This window comes from Oncorhynchus masou, chromosome 28 (assembly GCF_036934945.1).
Source record: "Oncorhynchus masou masou isolate Uvic2021 chromosome 28, UVic_Omas_1.1, whole genome shotgun sequence".
Taxonomy (NCBI): Eukaryota; Metazoa; Chordata; class Actinopteri; order Salmoniformes; family Salmonidae; genus Oncorhynchus; species Oncorhynchus masou.
The window spans coordinates 79,769,044-79,789,785 of NC_088239.1; the positions used below are offsets into that span (position 1 = coordinate 79,769,044).

The window sequence follows — 20,742 nt, forward strand, 5'->3', positions numbered from 1 at the left end:
TTTGTTGTCTCAGACAATTTTATAGGTATTCTCTGTATTTTAACACAAGTCATTCTCCTTCCGTTGCAGCTCCTTCGACAACAGCGGCAAATACCAGCAGCGGTCCCTGGGTCCCATTCAACAGTCCACCATTCTCGTGGTGGATCCCGTCAAAGGCAGCGTACTCAAGGCCTCCGGAAGAAATATGTAAGAAGCGCTACCACCGCTGTGCAAACGAGGGCAATTAGGCGTTTTGAGACATAATAGATGTCTTACATAATAAGCACACAGGCTTTGTCCAAAATAGCACCCTTATTCCCTATGTAGTGCACTAAGTAGACTCCTAGGACATGATGTTGTTGTCTTCATTCAAAGCATTTAAGGAGTGTTTTCTCCGTGTGCTCGGCAGGTTTTACTTGCCTCATGGAATCACTACGGACAAGGACAATAACTACTGGGTCACGGACGTGGCGCTTCATCAGGTGAGAACCGTAGTGTTCACATCCTCACTGGCCTTGGTCAGGTGAGAACCATAGTGTTCACATCCTCACTGGCCTTGGTCAGGTGAGAACCATAGTGTTCACATCCTCACTGGCCTTGGTCAGGTGAGAACCGTAGTGTTCACATCCTCACTGGCCTTGGTCAGGTGAGAACCATAGTGTTCACATCCTCACTGGCCTTGGTCAGGTGAGAACCATAGTGTTCACATCCTCACTGGCCTTGGTCAGGTGAGAACCATAGTGTTCACATCCTCACTGGCCTTGGTCAGGTGAGAACCATGGTGTTCACATCCTCACTGGCCTTGGTCAGGTGAGAACCATAGTGTTCACATCCTCACTGGCCATATGAAATGTGTCTGATTGAGCCGGCATATGCTACCATATGAAATGTCTGATTGAGCCGGCATATGCTACCATATGCAATGTCTGATTGAGCCTGCATATGCTACCATATGCAATGCCTTATTGAGCCGGCATATGCTACCATATGCAATGTGTCTGATTGAGCCGGCATATGCTACCATATGCAATATCTGATTGAGCCTGCATATGCTACCATATGCAATGCCTTATTGAGCCGGCATATGCTACCATATGCAATGTGTCTGATTGAGCCGGCATATGCTAACATATGAAATGTCTGATTGAGCCGGCATATGCTACCATATGAAATGCCTTATTGAGCCGGCATATGCTACCATATAAAATGTGTCTGATTGAGCCGGCATATGCTACCATATAAAGTGTCTTATTGAGCCGGCATATGCTACCATATGAAATGCCTTATTTAGCCGGCATATGCTACCATATGCAATGTCTGATTGAGCCGGCATATGCTACCATATGAAATGTGTCTGATTGAGCCGGCATATGCTACCATTTAAAATGTCTGATTGAGCCGGCATATGCTACCATATGAAATATCTGATTGAGCCGGCATATGCTACCATATGAAATGTGTCTGATTGAGCCGGCATATGCTACCATGTGAAATGTGTCTGATTGAGCAGGCATAAGCGACCATATGGAGTTTTTTCTGAGAACATGACCTAACTAGGAAACACTCTGGACCCTATATGATAAGTCAACATACTTCCGTACCGAAATGGCACCCTGCTCCCTATTTAGTGCACTACTTTTGACCAGTGCCCTATATAGGGTGCCATTTGGGACATAGGCTTTGACTTTCATAGTGTACAACATACGGTGTCCCCCTCACCTAGGTGTTCAAACTGAGCAGCGATGGCCGGGACAAGCCGCTGGTTGTGCTGGGAGAGGCCTTTGAACCAGGAAGTGACAAAGAGCACTTCTGCAAGCCCACCGATGTGGCGGTGGACCCCGTGACCGGGAACGTGTACGTGTCAGACGGATACTGCAATGCCAGGATACTGAAGTTCTCACCCGAGGGAAAATACCTGTCACACTGGGGAGCAGGTTTGTAGTACATGCTCCAGACGTGGGCATGTTTGCACACACACACTAACACAAACACACACACACACACCACAAACACACACATTCAGACAAACATGAACACACACACAATGAAATATTTATTGGCAGTTTGTTCTAAGCGAAGGCCATGTCAGGCTCAGCTTGACATAATGTGTTTGAATCTATATTGATTTACCTGTAATAGCATGCCAATATTTTCTGCTGATGTGGCTGCTGTGAACTCCTCTTCATTACCCCTGGTGCAGTACATCACAACGGTGCTTTTACGGTAAATCATTCAATAGGCCTTAGAGGACATGCAGTGGCTGAAGACCTATACACACTTCTAACTAGTGGGAGCACAGGTTATTTACAGTGTCTGGAGTACCTTGTGAAATATCAAATGCACTTCTATTCACACACTCCCATTTTATTCTCCCAATTCTCATATTCAAATATTCAATAACAATTGTGCCAAAAGAAACTGGGTATAGGGAATATATTAAGACATAATAATAATTTGAGCTGAGTTAGACACAGTAGTTCAAGACCAGACCAACTCCATGTTTGAACTTTGACATGATGGTGAAGGAGGCGGGTTCTGCTGGGTCACGGATTCCGTGGTTAGGGACATTGTTTTGCACATCTTGTTGGTCCCAAGAACATTCACCATGCTCTAAGGAGGTAACAGCAGCGTATAGATAGAGGACTCATCTTTGTGCCTGTGACAGCATGAGCAGGGAGGTATGAAACATGTTATATCTATCTACAGTCCTCTATCTCCATGGTAACACCACGAAATGTCTGGGCCCCAATGTTCTCAGACAAAGTGAACCTAAGTGATTCACTCCCTGGGCCGTGCTCAAAGACCGTTTGATTCACAGTTGTCTTTCAATTGCTCTGGGTCATATTCACTAGGCATGAAACTCAAGAAAACAGTCCCAAATGGGGATACACACCATTTTGAAACATTTTGTTACGCTGTGCCCTAATGAACATGTCCCTGTTCTTCCCCCTCAGGCTCGTCAGACAGAAGGAGAAGGGTCCAGTTCCGAATCCCACACAGCCTGGTGTTTCTGCCTGACAGGCGGGAGCTGTGCGTGGCCGACCGGGAGAATGGACGCATCCAGTGCTTTGTTGCTGAATCCGGGGAATTCGTCAAGGAGATCAAGAAGCAGGAGTTTGGAGGGGAAGTGTTTGCCATCTCCTACGCACCTGTGCATGGTGAGTCCGGTGTGGTTTTAGAAATAGAATAGAACACCTATTATCTCTATGGTTATGGGTAGAGAATAGAACACCTATTATCTCTATGGTTATGGGTAGAGAATAGAACACCTATTATCTCTATGGTTATGGGTAGAGAATATAACACCTTGTATCTCTATGGTTATGGGTAAAGAATATAACACCTAGTATCTCTATGGTTATGGTTAGAGAATAGAACACCTATTATCTCTATGGTTATGGGTAGAGAATATAACACCTTGTATCTCTATGGTTATGGGTAAAGAATATAACACCTAGTATCTCTATGGTTATGGGTAGAGAATAGAACACCTATTATCTCTATGGTTATGGTTAGAGAATATAACACCTATTATCTGTGTGGTTATGGGTAGAGAATAGAACACCTATTATCGTTATGGTTAGAGAATAGAACACCTATTATCTCTATGGTTATGGTCAGAGAATAGAACACCTATTATCTCCATGGTTATGGTTAGAGAATAGAACACCTATTATCTCCATGGTTATGGTCAAAGAATAGAACACCTATTATCTCTATGGTTAGAGAATAGAACACCTATTATCTCCATGGTTATGGTCAGAGAATAGAACACCTATTATCTCCATGGTTATGGTCAGAGAATAGAACACCTATTATCTCCATGGTTATGGTTAGAGAATAGAACACCTATTATCTCTATGGTTATGGTCAGAGAATAGAACCCCTATTATCTCTATGGTTATGGTTAGAGAATAGAACACCTATTATCTCTATGGTTATGGTCAGAGAATAGAACACTAAATCTGTGTGTTATATCTCTATGGCAGGGATAGGAAACTTGCGCCCCACCTTTTGAAGACCTTTGTATCAATTTCCACAAAAATATATGTATTTGTTCATTTATTTTGGGGGTGGAACTCATTTGGGGTTTCAACTTACTGTTGAGAGTTAGAAAAGTAGGAGTACAGAAGGTGCCATTTTAAAATGTGGTTGTGCATCAGCAGTTTTTTCTCTTGTGTCAGTCACTGACAGTCACTCAATTAGCCCTTGTCAGCTAACATTTTTAGATTGCTAAGTTAGTTTAGCAGCCAGCTATCTAAACGTATCATGGTCAAATTACCGGCCGGGGGTCCCGCCATTGACTTTGTTCGTCAGTCTCACTCAGACATCATATAAAAAACCTGCAAACATTTCTATTCACCCTATGGGCAAAATTATTAGAATTGCATGAAATTAGTTATACAATTGCTAAATCTTCTTTCTGTCCCATGGCAAAATGTGTAGAATTGCAGGAAACTTGCTTTAAAATGTAAACATTTTTTCTACGCTCCATGGAAAAATGTGTAGAATAATTTCTTTATTTTTACTTTTTTTTTGTGTGACCCCCCCATCAAAGTTGCCCATTCCTGCACTTTAGTTATGGGTATAAAATAAAACACAAAATTGGTGTTATATCTCTATGGTTATGGCTTTGTCATATTCACAGGGATTTATTTTCTGGGAATAATTCAGGTGTAAAATTATTAAAACCATACATCACACTAGCAATCCACTTTATATCGGTTGCCAGTGTGTGTTTTATTTGAGGAAAATTAGACACCCCAACGTCTTAGAGAAATTATACATGCACATCCCCATAGTAAACCCACTTAATTTCATCTGCACACTGTAAGGTCTTTCCTAGAGCCAGCTAATTGCACCATTTCACTTTGTAACAAATGTGTTTGTGATGCCGACTTTCATGTTGCGTTGCGCTGCCTCATGTACATGCAAGTCTTCAAAGGGGAAAATCCATATTTATGTGCCTGTTCCCTTAACCCGTGTGTGTGTGTGTGTGTGTGTGTGTGTGTGTGTGTGTGTGTGTGTGTGTGTGTGTGTGTGTGTGCGCCTTATGCAAATGTATGTGTATCCAGGTGGTCTGATCTACGCGGTGAATGGGGAATCTGCGTACGGGCGCTCTGCCCCTCTCAAAGGCTTTGTGATTAATTATTCAACCAAGGAGATCCTGGATGACTTCAGCCCAGAAAACGCACAGGTTGGTTACGGATGGGAGTGAGGGCTCTGCTGCAAACACAACCATTTTTCTACAAACCAGAGCAGCAATAAATAACAGTATTGAACATCCTTCTGATTCAATCAGCATATACCATTAATAAGTAAATAAATAAAGAGTGGTCTCTCTGGTCTAATGATGTCTCCATTTTGGCCCTTTTGGCTTTTCATAACAAAGCTGCTAGACATTTAGTTGCTTGTAGAGTAGTTGCTAAATAGCTAGTGTATTTCAGTGAACATTTGCATCTTAGTTATTTAGAATACGCTCTTACAGTAGGGAGTGCATAAATGTTTATACGTTTTCCTACTGGTCCCCCGTGGGTATCGAATGAGCACTCTATACAGGCTTGTTATTGCCACTAGTACAGTACGTCTTCACTACCTTCAGGATAACGACCCTGGACAAATACAATAAAGCTTAAAGCTGCAATATGTCATATTTGGAGCGACCCGACCAAATCCACATAGAAATGTAAGTTTATAGATCTGTCATTCTCATTGAAAGCAAGTCTAAGAAGCGGTAGATATGTTCTATGCGTTCTTTTTCCGATGCTTTCCATTTTCCATTTGCGTCTTTTACTTTTGGTTTCGCACACCAGATTCTTGGATCAACAAGGACAGTTATGGCCTTATGTTGATGGGGATAACCTGCTTGACTGAGGAGGCCCTCCGGGCACGAACCACAGAGGGAGCTCTGTACCAAGCAATCAACTTAATTGCTATTCATGTTACCTCAATCACTATCGGGCACTTCACACACCAGTCAAACATTGGAATTATCTGAAATCTTATCTGCCTATTGAGCCTTAGAGCAAGCAAGGAAAATAGTTATTGATCTCCATTGATGGTATGTGATTTGTCTAATACAGTAGGGTGGCAGGTAGCCTAGTGGTTAGAGTGTTGGGCCAGTACCTGAAAGGCTGCTGGATCGATTCCCTGAGCTGACAAGGTAAAAATCTGCCCCTGAGCAAGGCAGTTAACCCACTGTTCCCTGGGCACCGAAGACGTGCGTGTCGATTTAAGGCAGCTCCATGCACCTCTCTGATTCAGAGGGGTTGGGTTAAATGTAGAAGACACATTTTCAGTTGAAGGTATTCAGTTGTACAACTGACTAGGTATCAACAGCAGTTTTTTTGTTGTTGCTGGAACTCAAATGAGATTCTGCCTGGAAACATTAGAGTCACTTGCAGAATGTTTACACGTGATAGTTGGGATCGGACTTAAAGGCATTGTCCATCCAAATTTCAACATGGCATATTGGTTTCCTGTAAGCAGTGTATGGATATGGTTAGACAGCAATCCATGTTCTGGTTTTGTCCATTGACTGCTTACAGGGTAAGTAAACCAATGTTAAATGTGTGAATTGGGTGAACTTTCCTTTTAAAAGCTATGGTCCTGCAATGGCTCCACTGATTGTGAGATGGATCTACACCCTCGTCTCTGACTACTTGAGCCACTTAAAGTGATTGTGTCATCTTCTTCCAGGAGAGTTAATCATTCTTCCTATCCCTGTCTGGCCAGCCCTGATGCATGACTACCTGATTTAGTGCCTCTGAGCTAATCAGATGCCAGCAGGGAATTTCATTAAAACGGACATAAAATGAAGATCTTCCTGCCGTATCTCTTGGGGTTGGTTTCTGTGTGCCAAGTTGAGTGGGGTTTGTGTTTGTCGTCTATCTTGGGTTGTAAACTACGAGGACAGGTAGAGACGTATTGGTTTAATAACTGGAAACCTTGATTTATCCCGATTTTAGATCTGACTGTTACTTTATCAGTGAATCTATGAAGGGCTTGAAGGGCTCCCGAGTGGCGCAACGGTCTAAGGCACTACATCTCAGTGTTAGAGGCATCACTACAGACCCTGGTTCAATTCCAGGCTGTATCACAACCGGCTGTGATTGGGAGTCCCAAAGGGCGGCGCACAATTGGCCCAGCGTTATCCAGGTTAGGGTTTAGCCGGAGTAGGCCGTCATTGTAAATAAGAATTGGTTCTTAACTGTCTTGTTATATAAATAAATAAAAAACAATATATGTTTATATTTTGATTACTTAAAGTTTCATCTCATAGACTGAAGACATAATGAGTATTAAGTCTTGCATAATCTAGACTGTATTAATGTGAAGAACGGAATAATTTAAAGATTATTGTTTTTTGAATGGCTGCACTAACTACAGTGTGTCTTCCCTCTGTTTTCAGGAGTTTGGAATGCCCCACGACATTGTTGTAACCAAAGATGGGCGTGTCTTTGTAGGAGATGCAGCCACAGACTCCGTGCTAAAGTTCTCCTCTGACAGTAAGTCAACTTTAACCAAAGTATTCCAGATTATCCAGGATATCTCACTAAGAAAGTTTAATTAGATTAACCTTTCGACTGTGAAATTAAACCTCTTAGATGTTAAGTCCCCCATACGGTTCTGGACCCGTTCTGAATGACATTTTGGTGTCCAAAGCGCTGTGTGAACGCCGTAGGGTCGGTCCGTGCCTTATAATGTCAGAAAGCCCCATCTGTCTGTTCTCTGCTTCCACTCTCCCAGCGGACTTGAAGTGTCAGGTTTCAGAACCTACATATGCATAGGGAATGACGAGCCTGGGTGACGGCATTTGAACGGTGACAGTCTAACAAGTCCAGGCACTGTGGTTTCGTCTGTCTGTGATATTCTCAGCCAGGTTTTAGAGGTCTCAACATAAAAAAATACAAATACTAAATACTAATACTAATACTAATTTCCTATAATTTAAACAAACACTTGAATGGTGTCTCTTCGCCGCTCAATGGGACGTTCACTAACTATGATCATATTTATTTTGCAGTTATAAGAAATGTGAAATCTTATAGCAAGTTGTTTATAATTTGATTATTACTATATTTAGAAAACATTTGTCATTTCAAGCCCTATTGCCCCACTTTTGTTGAATTGGAAAATAAACACATGCTTTTTCATATTTTCATAATATTTGTACAAGAGGTCGACCGATTAATTAGGGCCGATTTCAAGTTTTCATAACAATCGGTATTTGGCATTTTTGGACGCCAATTATGGCCGATTCTATTGCATTCCACGAGGGTAATGCGTGGCAGGCTGACCACCTGTTACGCGAGTGCAGCAAGGAGCCAAGGAAAGTTGCTAGCTAGCATTAAACTTATCTTATAAAAAACAATCGATTTTCACATAATCTCTAGTTAACTACATATAGTTGATGATATTACGAGGTTAACTAGCTTGTCCTGTGTTGCATATAATCAATGAGGTGCCTGTTAATTTATCATCGAATCACAGACTACTTCGCCAAACGGGTGATAATTTAACAAAGGCGCATTCGCGAAAAAAGCATATGTAAAAAAAAGTATATATTTTTTAAACGTGCATATTTAGTTAAAAGAAATTAATGTTAGCAGGCAATATTAACGAGGGAAATGGTGTCACTTCTCTTGCGTTCGTTGCACGCAGCGTCAGGATATATGCAGCAGTTTGGGCCGCCGGGCTTGTTGCAAACTAGTTTGCCAGAATTTTACATAATTATTACATAACATTGAATGTTGTGCAATGTAACAGCAGTATTTAGACTTAGGGTTGCCACCCGTTCGATAAAATACGGAACAGTTCCGTATTTCACTGAAAGAATAAATGTTTTCGAAATGATAGTTTCCGGATTTGACCATATTAATGACCAAAGGCTCGTATTTCTACGTTTATTATATTATAATTAATTCTATGATTTGATATTTGAAAGAGCAGTCTGACTGAGCAGTGGTAGGCGGCAGCAGGCTCGTAAGCATTCATTCAAACTTTACTGCGTTTGCCAGCAGCTCTTAGCAATGCTTGATCACAGCGCTGTTTATGACTTCAAGCCTATCAACTCCTGAGACTAAAGTGCCTATTAGAACCTCCAATAGTCAACGGTATATGAAATACAAATGGTATAGAGAGAAATAGTCGACACGTCATAATTCCTATAATAACTGTAACTTAATATTTCTTTACTGGGAATATTGAAGAACTGGGAATATTGAACCACTATGAACTTGAGCTTGTGCCCTCAAACGTGAGTACACCTCAACAATTTATAATTATTTTTACCAGCAAGGGGAGTTTCAGACCTTTTTAAAACTATGCAACATTACTAGTTATTGTTTATGTCCAACTCATGAAAAATAATTATGTTTGTGTGTATCTATTTATGCAGAAATCTAAATCTTGCCCTATCATTCAAGATTTATTAAGGGATTTCAGGGATGAATTAGTGGACTATTGGAGTGACATTAAAAATTGTTATATCCAATTTGACTCATCAGTTATGGAGCTACAAATTAGTATTTTATTCATGAAACGTAATTTATACCAAACATTGGGAATACCTTTTCCTAATATTGAGATGCATCCTAGTTTCTGCCCTCAACGATCGTCTATACGTCGGGGCATGGACTCTACAAGGCGTTGAAAGCTTTCCAAAGGGATACCGGCCCATGTTGACCACAAAGCTTCCCACAGTTGTGTCAAGTTGGCTGGATGTCCTTTGGGTGGTGGGCCGTTCTTGATACACACAGGAAACTTTTGGGTGTGAAAAACCCAGCGGCGTTGCAGTTCTTAACACAAACCAGTGCTCCTGGCACCTACTACCATACCCCGTTCAAAGGCACTTAATTCTTTTGTCTTGCCCATTCACCCTCTGAATGGTATTGCTATTGGTATTTGGTATTTTATTAGGATCCCCATTAGCTGTTGCAAAAGCAGCTGCTACTCTTCCTGGGGTCCACACAAAACATAAAACAAATGGCACACATACGCACTTCATGTCTCAAGGTTTAAAAATCATTCTTTAACCTGTCTCCTCCCCTTCATCTACACTGATATCAATAAGATGATAGTAAGTGGTAGTGCTGAGCGGTTAGTGCTTTTTGAGGTCAGTTCGGTTTCGGTTCGATCATTCTTTTTTCATCACGGTTTTTCATTTTGGTTTCAAATATTTTTTTTAGCCATTAAATGCACTATGCATTATGTGGGTTGAGTTCTGTAACAACACAGAATAAAACAATGAATAAAAGTCCCATGATGGTAGTGACTGTCCATTACTGATTATCACTTATTAACCATCATTTATTCACATTACTTTATTGAAATATTTCAGTTGTTGTGTATATTACATTAATTTTATTTGATGACTTGGAATTAAATAATAAAGTTATCATCTCATCTCTATAGAACTGCTGCCTACGCTGTCTGACAAAATCACTATTTTAATAGTTCCTCAAAGTAAATAAGGCTTACTATTATAACTGCTGAATACCAACTATCAATCACCTAGATCATGTATTTTCAGGTAGAGATACTTCACGAAGTGACTGCTTTCTATCCCTCTCGCGTGTTCTCTCTTCTCTCTGTCAACGAGATCTCCGTGTCTGCTCCACACAGACATGACAAGCTGGCGTGCAATGGATTATGGTCATTGCAGTGAATCAGCACTTTTTCTGTGCAGAACTATGTAGAATATTGGCCTGTTGGAAACTACGACTCCCTACCACATCACACAGTTCAGGTTTGATATGATGGATCTCTACAGAAACTGGGCATCGAGTTCACAAGGGAAAAAAAGAAGGAAATAGAATTCAAATAATTGAACCAACGTCAGTCAATTAATGTCGGTTAATTGCTCCGCACTAACAAGTGACATCAATGAGGAATCACGGCTTTCATCTGGTCAGTCTGTCATGGAAAGAGCAGGTGTTCTTAATATTTTGTATACTCAGTGTAGTGTTACCATATCCATTGATAAACCATACATTTTCTTTTGACAAAATGTGAAATATTTTTGATATTATTGCTTTGTGTCAATACAGTTCAGATATATTTGTACTTTGTATGATTGTGTTTGGTGTAATCGCATGGTGTAATTGATGTGGATATAAATATGTATAGTGTAATTGAAGTGTATATAGATATGTATAGTGTAATTGATGTGGATATAGATATGTATAGTGTAATTGAAGTGTATATAGATATGTATAGTGTAATTGATGTGGATATAGATATGCTATGTATACTGTAATTGATGTGGATATAAACTCAGCAAAAAAAGAAATGTCCCTTTTTCAGGACCCTGTCTTTCTAAGATAATTCGTAAAAATCCAAACAACTTCACAGATCTTCATTGTAAATGGTTTAAACACAGTTTCCCATGCTTGTTCAATGAACCATAAACAATTAATGAACATGCACCTGTGGAACGGTCGTTAAGACACTAACAGCTTACAGACAGTAGGCAATTAAGGTCACAGTTATGAAAACTTAGGACACTAAAGAGGCCTTTCTACTGACTTTGGAAAAGACCAAAAGAAAGATGCCCACGATCCCTGCTCATCTCCGTGAACGTGCCTTAGGCATACTGCAAGGAGGCATGAGGTCTGCAGATGTGGCCAGGGCAATAAATTGCAATGTCCGAACTGTGAGATGCCTAAGACAGCACTACAGGGAGACAGGATGGACAGCTGATCGTCCTCAAAGTGGCAGACCATGTGTAACAACACCTGCACAGGATTGGTACACCCGAAAATCACACCTGTGGGACAGGTACAGGTACAGGATGGCAACAACAACTGCCCGAGTTACACCAGGAAGGAACAATCCCTCCATCAGTGCTCTGACTCCGCAATAGGCTGAGAGAGGCTGGACTGAGGGCTTGTAGGCCGGTTGTAAGGCAGGTCCTCACCAGACATCACCGGCAACAACGTCGCCTATGGGCACAAACCCACCGTTGCTGGACGAGACAGGGCTGGCAAAAAGTGCTCTTTACTGACGAGTCGCGGTTTTGTCTCACCATGGGTGATGGTCGAATTTGCGTCTATAGTCGAAGGAATGAGCGTTACACCGAAGCCTGTACTCTGGAGCGGGATCGATTTGGAGGTCATGGTCTGGGGCGGTGTGTCACAGCATCATCGGACTGAGCTTGTTGTCATTGCAGGCAATCTCAACACTGTGCGTTACAGGGAAGACATCCTCCTCCCTCATGTGGTTCCCTTCCTGCAGGCTCTTCCTGACATGACCCTCCAGCATGACAATGCCACCAACCATACCCCTCATTCTGTGCATAATTTCCTGCAAGACAGGAATGTCCGTGTTCTGCCATGGCCAGCGAAGAGCCAGGATCTCATTCCCATTGAGCACGTCTTGGACCTGTTGGATCAGAGGGTGAGGGCTAGGGCCATTCCCCCCAGAAATGTCCCGGGAACTTGCAGGTGCCTTGGTGGAAGAGTGGGGTAACATCTCACAGCAAGAACGGGCAAATCTGGTGCAGTCCATGAGGAGGAGATGCACTGCAGTACTTATTGCAGCTGGTGGCCACACCGGATACTGACTGTTACTTTTGATTTTGACCCCCCCTTTGTTCAGGGACACATTATTCCATTTCTCTTAGTCTGATGTCTGTTTATGTCTCAGTTGTTGAATCTTGTTATGTTCATGCAAATATTTACACATGTTAGGTTTGCTGAAAATAAACGCGGTTGACAGTGAGAGGACGTTTCTTTTTTTGGTGCGTTTAGACATGCTATGTATAGCGTAATTTGATGTCTATATAGAAATGTATAGTGTAATGGATGTGTAAATACAGTTGTAGTCGGAAGTTAACATACACTTAGGTTGGAGTCATTAAAACCATTCCACATATTTTTGGTTAACAAACTATAGTTTTGGCAAGTCGGTCAGGACATCTACTTTGTGCATGACACAAGTAATTTTTGCAACAATTGTTTACAGACAGATCATTTCACTTATAATTAACTGTATCACAATTCCAGTGGGTCAGAAGTTTACATACACTAAGTTGACTGTGTCTTTAAACAGCTTGGCAAATTCCATAAAATGTCATGGCTTTAAAAGCTTCCGATAGGCAAATTGACATCATTTGAGTCATTTGGAGGTGTACCTGTGGATGTATTTCAAGGCCTACCTTCAAACTCAGTGCCTCTTTGCTGGACATCATGGGTAAATCTAAAGATATCAGCCAAGACCTCAGAAAAAAAATTGTAGACCTCCACAAGTCTGGTTCATCCTTGGGAGCAATTTCCAAATGCCTGAAGTTACCACATTCATCTGTACAAACAATAGTACACAAGTATAAGCACAGTGGGACCACGCAGCCATCATACCGCTCAGGAAGGAGACACGTTCTGTCTCCTAGAGATGAACGTACTTTGGTGTAAAAAGTGCAAATCAATCCTTGAACAACAGCAAAGGACCTTGTGAAGATGCTGGAGGAAACAGGTACAAAAGTATCTATATCCACAGTAAAACTAGTGCTATATTTACATAACCTGAAAGGCCGCTCAGCAAGGAAGAAGCCACTGCTCCAAAACCGCCATAAAAACAGCCATAAAAAAGCCAGACTATGGTTTGCAACTGCAAATGGGGACAAAGATCGTACTTTTTCGAGAAATGTCCTTTGGTCTGATGAAACAAAAATAGATCTGTTTGGCCATAATGACCATCGTTATGTTTGGAAGAAAAAGGGGGAGGCTTGCAAGCTGAAGAACACCATCCCAACTGTGAAGCACGGGGGCGGCAGCATCATGCTGTGGGGGTGCTTTGCTGCAGGAGCGACTGGTGCAAGTCCGTGTTGCCCAGCAACAGCCCCAAAACATCACTGCTCTAGAGGAGATCTGCATGGAGGAATGGGCCAAAATACCAGCAACAGTGTGTGAAAACCTTGTGAAGACATACAGAAAACTTTTGACCTCTGTCATTGCCAACTAAGGGTATATAACAAAGTATTGAGAAACTTTTGTTATTGACCAAATAATTATTTTCTACCATAATTTGCAAATAAATTCATAAAAAAATCCTACAATGTGATTTTCTGGATTTTTTTTCCCCTCATTTTGTCTGTCATAGTTGAAGTGTACCTATGATGAAAATTACAGGCCTCTCATCTTTTTAAGTGGGAGAACTTGCACAATTGGTGGCTGACTAAATACTTTTTTGTAGATACGGTATGTATAATTAAATTGTTATTTGATGTGTACTGTATGCAGCCTCATTTGCAAAAGAGACTGTGGTCTCCCTGCTTAAATAAAGGTCAAATGAAATTAACATCATGTCAAAATGGATCCCTCTTTCACACATTGCTCCAGATAACATGTTTTATAAACAATGTATGAATTCTGTAATGTTGGCTGTAAACTCACAGAGCCATGTTTTTTATGTTCTTAAAAGAAAATTCTCCAGCATGTAAGCGAATCAGTGGCGAACTGCAAAATGATTGACTAACGCTCTAGGCCACTGCACCGCCACCTTATGTAATGTTTCTGATGTAAAGGGACTATGAATTGCTGGATGTCCTTCAAAAAATGCCTTTGGCTCGCCAATTCAAACCGAGCGAATGCACAGTTAATCCCCTTGAATGGTTTAATCCCCGTTCAAGTGTAGGTGACTCACTGATTCAGTTATCTGTTAACAACACAAAATGCATAGAACAATTAGAGTTTTGTACATTTAAATGCAAATGAACAGAACCCAAGTGAAAAGCAATTGCAATCCAATTGAAAGCATTGCACTTCACACATTACTAATGAGAAGCAGTTGATTTTGCACCAGCAAAAAATTGTGTTTGTTGAAAAGGTCAGCACATTGTACTGTATAGAGGCAGAGTGTTCATAATCGTATGTCATCGACACCATTGGTGCAATGCCTTTATGAGATGGACATTTGATCATTGTTATTAAACCGCTAAATACACCATAAGAGAACATGAGAAGCACAACTGTACAATCCGTTTGGATTTATTCTTTATTTAATATCAACTGAGTCACAATTGCAGTGAATGAATCACTCAGTCACATCAGTCCTTAACACCATCTCTCTCACCCTCTCTAGAAGCTGAGCATCGCTCTGTTAAGAAAGGTGGAATTGAAGTACAAGAAATCGAAGGTAGGCTGCTCTTTCTCTTCAATCTTATTGCGAGCTGAACGTTTTACTTGTTTGTTTGAGGTCCACATTCTCTTTAGTTAAACTGTAGGGATTTTTGATTGACTTTAAATGTTTTACATTGTAAATGAGTGTATATTTGCTTCACAATAGTGATTGGCGTGGCTTGAAGTCAAATTGTCTTTACTGTACATGTTATGAACAGCAGCTCTAGTCTGATAACCTATTACACATTGATTGCGAAGCTAAAGGCTGACATTCTCCTGAGACTTCTGCTCTTTTCTACTGAATGATTGTAATGCCTAATTTCATTAGAGGAAATGAAGCAGCGTGTAGACCTATTGTATGTTTGAAACTTTATACACAGGCTATAAACCTCTCTGAAAGAAGCTTGAGCGTTTAGAGAATGTATTTTCCATCATTTTGAGGCTCTGTGGTAAAAACGAGCGCAGTAAGTGCTTGGCGTTAGGAGTATGTGTTTTTTAACCTTTATTTAACTAGGCAACAGGTTAAGAACAAATTCTTATTTTTAATGACGGCCTAGGAACAGTGGGTTAACTGCCTGTTTAGGGGCAGAATGACAGATTTGTACCTTGTCAGCTCGGGGTTATGAACTTGCAACCTTCCGGTTACTAGTTCTACGCTCTAACCACTAGGCTACCCTGCCACCCCATACTGAAGTTGTCGAACAGAAAGATGTAAAAAAATCTGCATTTCCCCCACTCAGAAGGTAGTAATTTTAAATGTGTTTTGCTTATTAATAACATGCACCCATTGATTCTTGAAGAATAAATAACATGAATGACTCATGAGCTTAGTTCAACTATCGTACCCCATCAGAACCGAAAATATACACGTTTTTTGTTACGTCATTGTTTTTTGAACAATGTAAATGTAAACAAACACTGTATAGTCTCTAAAGTTGTTTAAAACTACAATTTTTCATGGATGGTAAGTCCTTGCATCCATAGCTCTGTCTATACATTTCAGAATGGTTTAATTTCTCTGGCTGGGTGACCGCTTTGTTATTGTTTGATAAGCAAATTGCCCCTTTAACCTGTCTAGGACTGCGGAACCCCATTCCGCTAGCGGAACCCCTAGCCAACAGCCAATGAAATTGCAAGGTGCCAAATACAAATTAACAGAAATCTCATAAATCAAATTTCTCAAACGTACAAGTATTAGGCACCATTTTAAAGATATAATTCTCGTTAATCCAGCCACAGTGTCTGATTTCTAAAATGCTACAGCGAAAGCTCCACAAACGATTATGTTAGGTCACCACCAAGTCACAGAAAAACCCAGCCATTTTTCCAGCCAAAGAGAGGAAAAAGCACAAATAGAGATAAAAATGAATCACTAACCTTTGATGATCTTCATCAGATGACACTCATAGGACTTCATGTTACACAATACATGTATGTTTTGTTCGATAAAGTGCATATTTATATCCAAAAATCTCATTTTACATTGGCGCATTACGTTCAGTAGTTCTAAAATATGCATTGATTTTGCAGAGAGCTACATCAATTCACAGAAATATTCATTATAAATGTTGATGAAAATTCAAGTGTTATGCATGGAACTTTAGATACACTTCTCCTTAATGCAACCGCTGTGCCAGATTTAAAAAAAACTTTACAGAAAAAGCAACCCATGCAATAATCTGAGTACAGCATTCAGACAACAAAGCAGCCAAACAGATATCCGCCATATTGTGTAGTCAACATTAGTCAGAAATAGCATTATAAATATTCACTTACCTTTGATGATCTTCATCAGAATGCACTCCCAGGAATCCCAGTTACACAATAAATGTTTGATTTGTTCGATAAAGTTCAGAATTTATGTCCAAATAGCTTCTTTTGTTAGGGCGTTTGGTAAACAAATCCAAACGCGCGTTCAGGTCCAGCCGAACGTCGGATGAAAGTTAAAAAAGTTATATTACAGGTCGTAGAAACTTGTCAAACTAAGTATAGAATCAATCTTTAGGATGTTTTTATCATAAATGTTCAATAATGTTCCAACTGGAGAATTCCATTGTCTGTAGAAAAGCAATGGAACGAGAGCCACCTCTCATGTGAATGCGCGTGACTGAGATCGAGGCTGCTGCCAGACCTCTGACTCAATCCCCTCTCATTCGGCCCCCCCATTCACAGTAGATGCATGAAACAATCTTCTAAAGATGGTTGACATCTCGTGGAAGCCTTAGGAAGTGCAAAATGACCCACATCCCACTGTGTATTCGATAGGGGCTGAGTTCAAAAACTACAAACCTCAGATTTTCCACTTCCTGTTTTGATTTTTTCTCAGGTTTTTGCCTTCCATATGAGTTCTGTTTTACTGACAGACATCATTCAAACAGTTTTAGAATCTTCAATGTTTTCTATCCAAACTACTACTAATATGCATATATTAGCATCTGGGACTGAGTAGGAGGCAGTTTACTATGGGCACGCTTTTTATCCAAAAGTGAAAATGCTGCCCCCTATCCCAAAGAAGTTATTAAAGCCACACTGTACGATTTCCAGTAATTTCAATGAATGAAATAAATCTCTTGATTTACAATTATAACTTATCCTAATGTCATTCCATGAGCACGACAGGTATGTAATACAAACCAGGAGCAGTTTGCACATGAACATGTTTTGTGTTTACGCTTTTGTTTGCGATTTACGCCTTGCTTTTACAGAAAGATTGTGGTTTTATTAAAACAGTCGATAGAAAGTCATCTTTGTCATTTTCTGTAACTACCTTTTTGTTCACCTGTGAATGGACACACTCACTCACCACTTCCATTCAAATTCCCTTTTCTCTTAGAAACAGAGACTATAATCCAAACCCGCCTGAAGCCCCAGCACAGGGTAGAGGTAGCGGTGGCCAAGGTGCAGATACCTGTAGCGACTCAACAGAAGACTGCTGAGCCTGTCCAGGAACAGCCCCAAAAACCGCAACAACAAGAGGATGATAAGGAGAAGACTCTAGCCAAACAGAGTGCTCAGGGCGTGTCTCCGGCAGTTATCACCACACTGCTGCTCATCCCCTTAGTGGTGGTCATCTCCATAGGGGTCTTGATCCGCTACAGGAAGAACAGGATGTATGGAGGTAGGAGGGGATTTGAAGCAACATGGCTGCAGCCTTGCAAAAGGAATGTATAGTAGGGGCTTGGAACCTCTAAGCCTGGCAATTTGACTGGTAAATTCGTTATGCCGTCATTGACTTGAATGGGGAGGCCCATTCTATGGATTCTATATCTACGACTGCAGTGTTGCTTGTGGGATGAAACAGAATTTCTAAATGTTTTTTTTTTATGAGGAACATTTTTATAGATTTTCTTTTCACACACAACAATGAACAGTAACAAACAGAACAGACACAACAAAAACCCACCGTTTTGGATTGGTGATATTCAGCGTATCTTTCACTGTTGTTGCAGATGGATGCGAGGTAAAACTGGAACAGACCTCGTCCGGAGGAATCTTGGGAAAACTCAGAGGTATGTGTCTGTGAGATACTCTTATTGGTGTATCCTGTGGTGAAATTAAAAAGTGCGGTGGGAGACCACTACCGCACGGTGGGAGACCACTACCGCACGGTGGGAGACTACTACCGCACGGTGGGAGACTACTACCGCACGGTGGGAGACCACTACCGCAGTGGTCTCCCACCGTGCGGTAGTGGTCTCCCAGCGGTAGTGGTCTCCCACCGTGCGGTAGTGGTCTCCCACCGTGCGGTAGTGGTCTCCCACCGTGCGGTAGTGGTCTCCCACCGTGCGGTAGTGGTCTCCCACCGTGCGGTAGTGGTGTCCCACCGTGCGGTAGTGGTGTCCCACCGTGCGGTAGTGGTCTCCCACCGTGCGGTAGTGGTCTCCCACCGTGCGGTAGTGGTCTCCCACCGTGCGGTAGTGGTCTCTCACAGTGCGGTAGTGGTCTCCCACCGTGCGGTAGTGGTCTCCCACCGTGCGGTAGTGGTCTCCCACCGTGCGGTAGTGGTCTCCCACCGTGCGGTAGTGGCCTCTCACCGTGCGGTAGTGGCCTCCCACCGTGCGGTAGTGGTCTCCCACCGTGCGGTAGTGGTCTCCCACCGTGCGGTAGTAGCTCATGACTTGACATGTCATTCCTCGGAGGATGTTCCACTTGTGCTTTTGTTTGGTTTGACTTCGACTACGGTTATGGAGTTATGAATTGGTTTGACTTTGACTATAGTTATAGAATTATGAATGAATTGGGACGCTACCTATGTGAGGGGATCAGGGGATCTCTATTAGGCTAGCAGTTGGTAGTGTGAACATTCAGCAGATTTAGTAGGTGCAAGGTGTATGAAATGAAAGGAATAAAGGAGAATATCTGTCCAGTGCTTGGCTTGGGCGGTATACCGTATACACCGTATACTGCGGTATTAAGACATACCGATGGTATGATTTTCATTACTGTAATTTTAAAAATATATACACAACCGGTCAAAAGTTTTAGAAAAGTTTTTCTTTCTTTTTTTTCTTTTTTTTTACTGTTTTCTACTTTGTAGAATAATAGTGAAGACATGAAAACTATGAAATAACACAAATGGAATCATGTAGTAACCAAAAAAGTGTTAAACAAATCCAAATCTATTTTATATTTGAGAATCTTCAAATAGCCACCCTTTGCCTTGATGACAGCTTTGCACACTCTTGGTATTCTCTCAACCAGATTCATAAGGTAGTCAACTGGAATATGTCTCAATTAACAGGTGTGTCTTAAATGTTAATATGTGGAATTTCTTTCCTGCTTAATGCGTTTGAGCCATCAGTTGTGTTGTGACAAGGTGGGGGGGATAGCCCGATTTGGTAAAATACAAAGTCCATATTATGGCAAGAAAAACTCAAATAAGCAAAAGAGAAACGACAGTCCATCATTTCTTTAAGACATGAAGGTCCATCAATACGGAACATTTCAAGAACTTTTAAAGTTTATTCAAGTGTAGTCGCAAAAACCATCAAGCGCTATGATGAAAGTCAATCAATTCATCAAATGTATTTATTAAAGCCCTTCTTACATCAGCTGATGTCACAAAGTGCTGTTGATGTCACAAAGTGCAGGTGTAGAAGGTGTAGAAACTGGCTCTCATGAGGACTGCCACAGAAAAGGAAGACCCTGAGTTACCTCTGCTGCAGAGGATAAGTTCATTAGAGTTACCAGCCTCAGAAATTGCAACCCAAATAAATGCTTCACAGAGTTCAAGTAACAGACACATCTCAACATCAACTGTTCAGAGGTGACTGCGTGAATCAGGCCTTCATGGTCGGAATGCTGCAAAGAAACCACTCCTAAAGGACACCAATAAGAAGAAGAGAGTTGCTTGGGCCAAGAAACACAAGCAATGGACATTAGACCGGTGGAAATTTGTCCTTTGGTCTGTAGTTGTGTCTTTGTGAGACACGATGTGGGTGAACGGGTGATCTCTGCATGTGTATTTCCCACCGTAAAGCATGGAGGATGAGGTGGGGGTGTGTTGCTGGTGACACTGTCTGTGATTTATTTAGAATTCCAGGCACACTTAACCAGCATGGCTACCACAGCATTCTGCAGTGATGCGCCATACCATCTGGTTTGGGCTTTGTGGGACTATCATTTGTTTTTCAACAGGACATTG

General features: G+C 41.3%; 1 protein-coding gene across 4 annotated transcripts in view; it reads left to right on the top strand.

The window, feature by feature from the left end:
- pam (peptidylglycine alpha-amidating monooxygenase) overlaps window positions 1–20,742 on the top strand; it is a 140,735-nt gene that overhangs the window by 109,621 nt on the left and 10,372 nt on the right. For all 4 annotated transcript variants that reach the window (XM_064943538.1, XM_064943540.1, XM_064943537.1 and 1 more), the window contains 9 exons: window positions 70–186; window positions 389–461; window positions 1,703–1,913; window positions 2,934–3,137; window positions 5,055–5,176; window positions 7,391–7,487; window positions 15,061–15,114; window positions 17,932–18,216; window positions 18,548–18,607. In XM_064943538.1, the coding sequence (XP_064799610.1) occupies window positions 70–186; window positions 389–461; window positions 1,703–1,913; window positions 2,934–3,137; window positions 5,055–5,176; window positions 7,391–7,487; window positions 15,061–15,114; window positions 17,932–18,216; window positions 18,548–18,607 (1,223 nt within the window). The remainder of the gene's footprint in view (window positions 1–69; window positions 187–388; window positions 462–1,702; window positions 1,914–2,933; window positions 3,138–5,054; window positions 5,177–7,390; window positions 7,488–15,060; window positions 15,115–17,931; window positions 18,217–18,547; window positions 18,608–20,742) is intronic.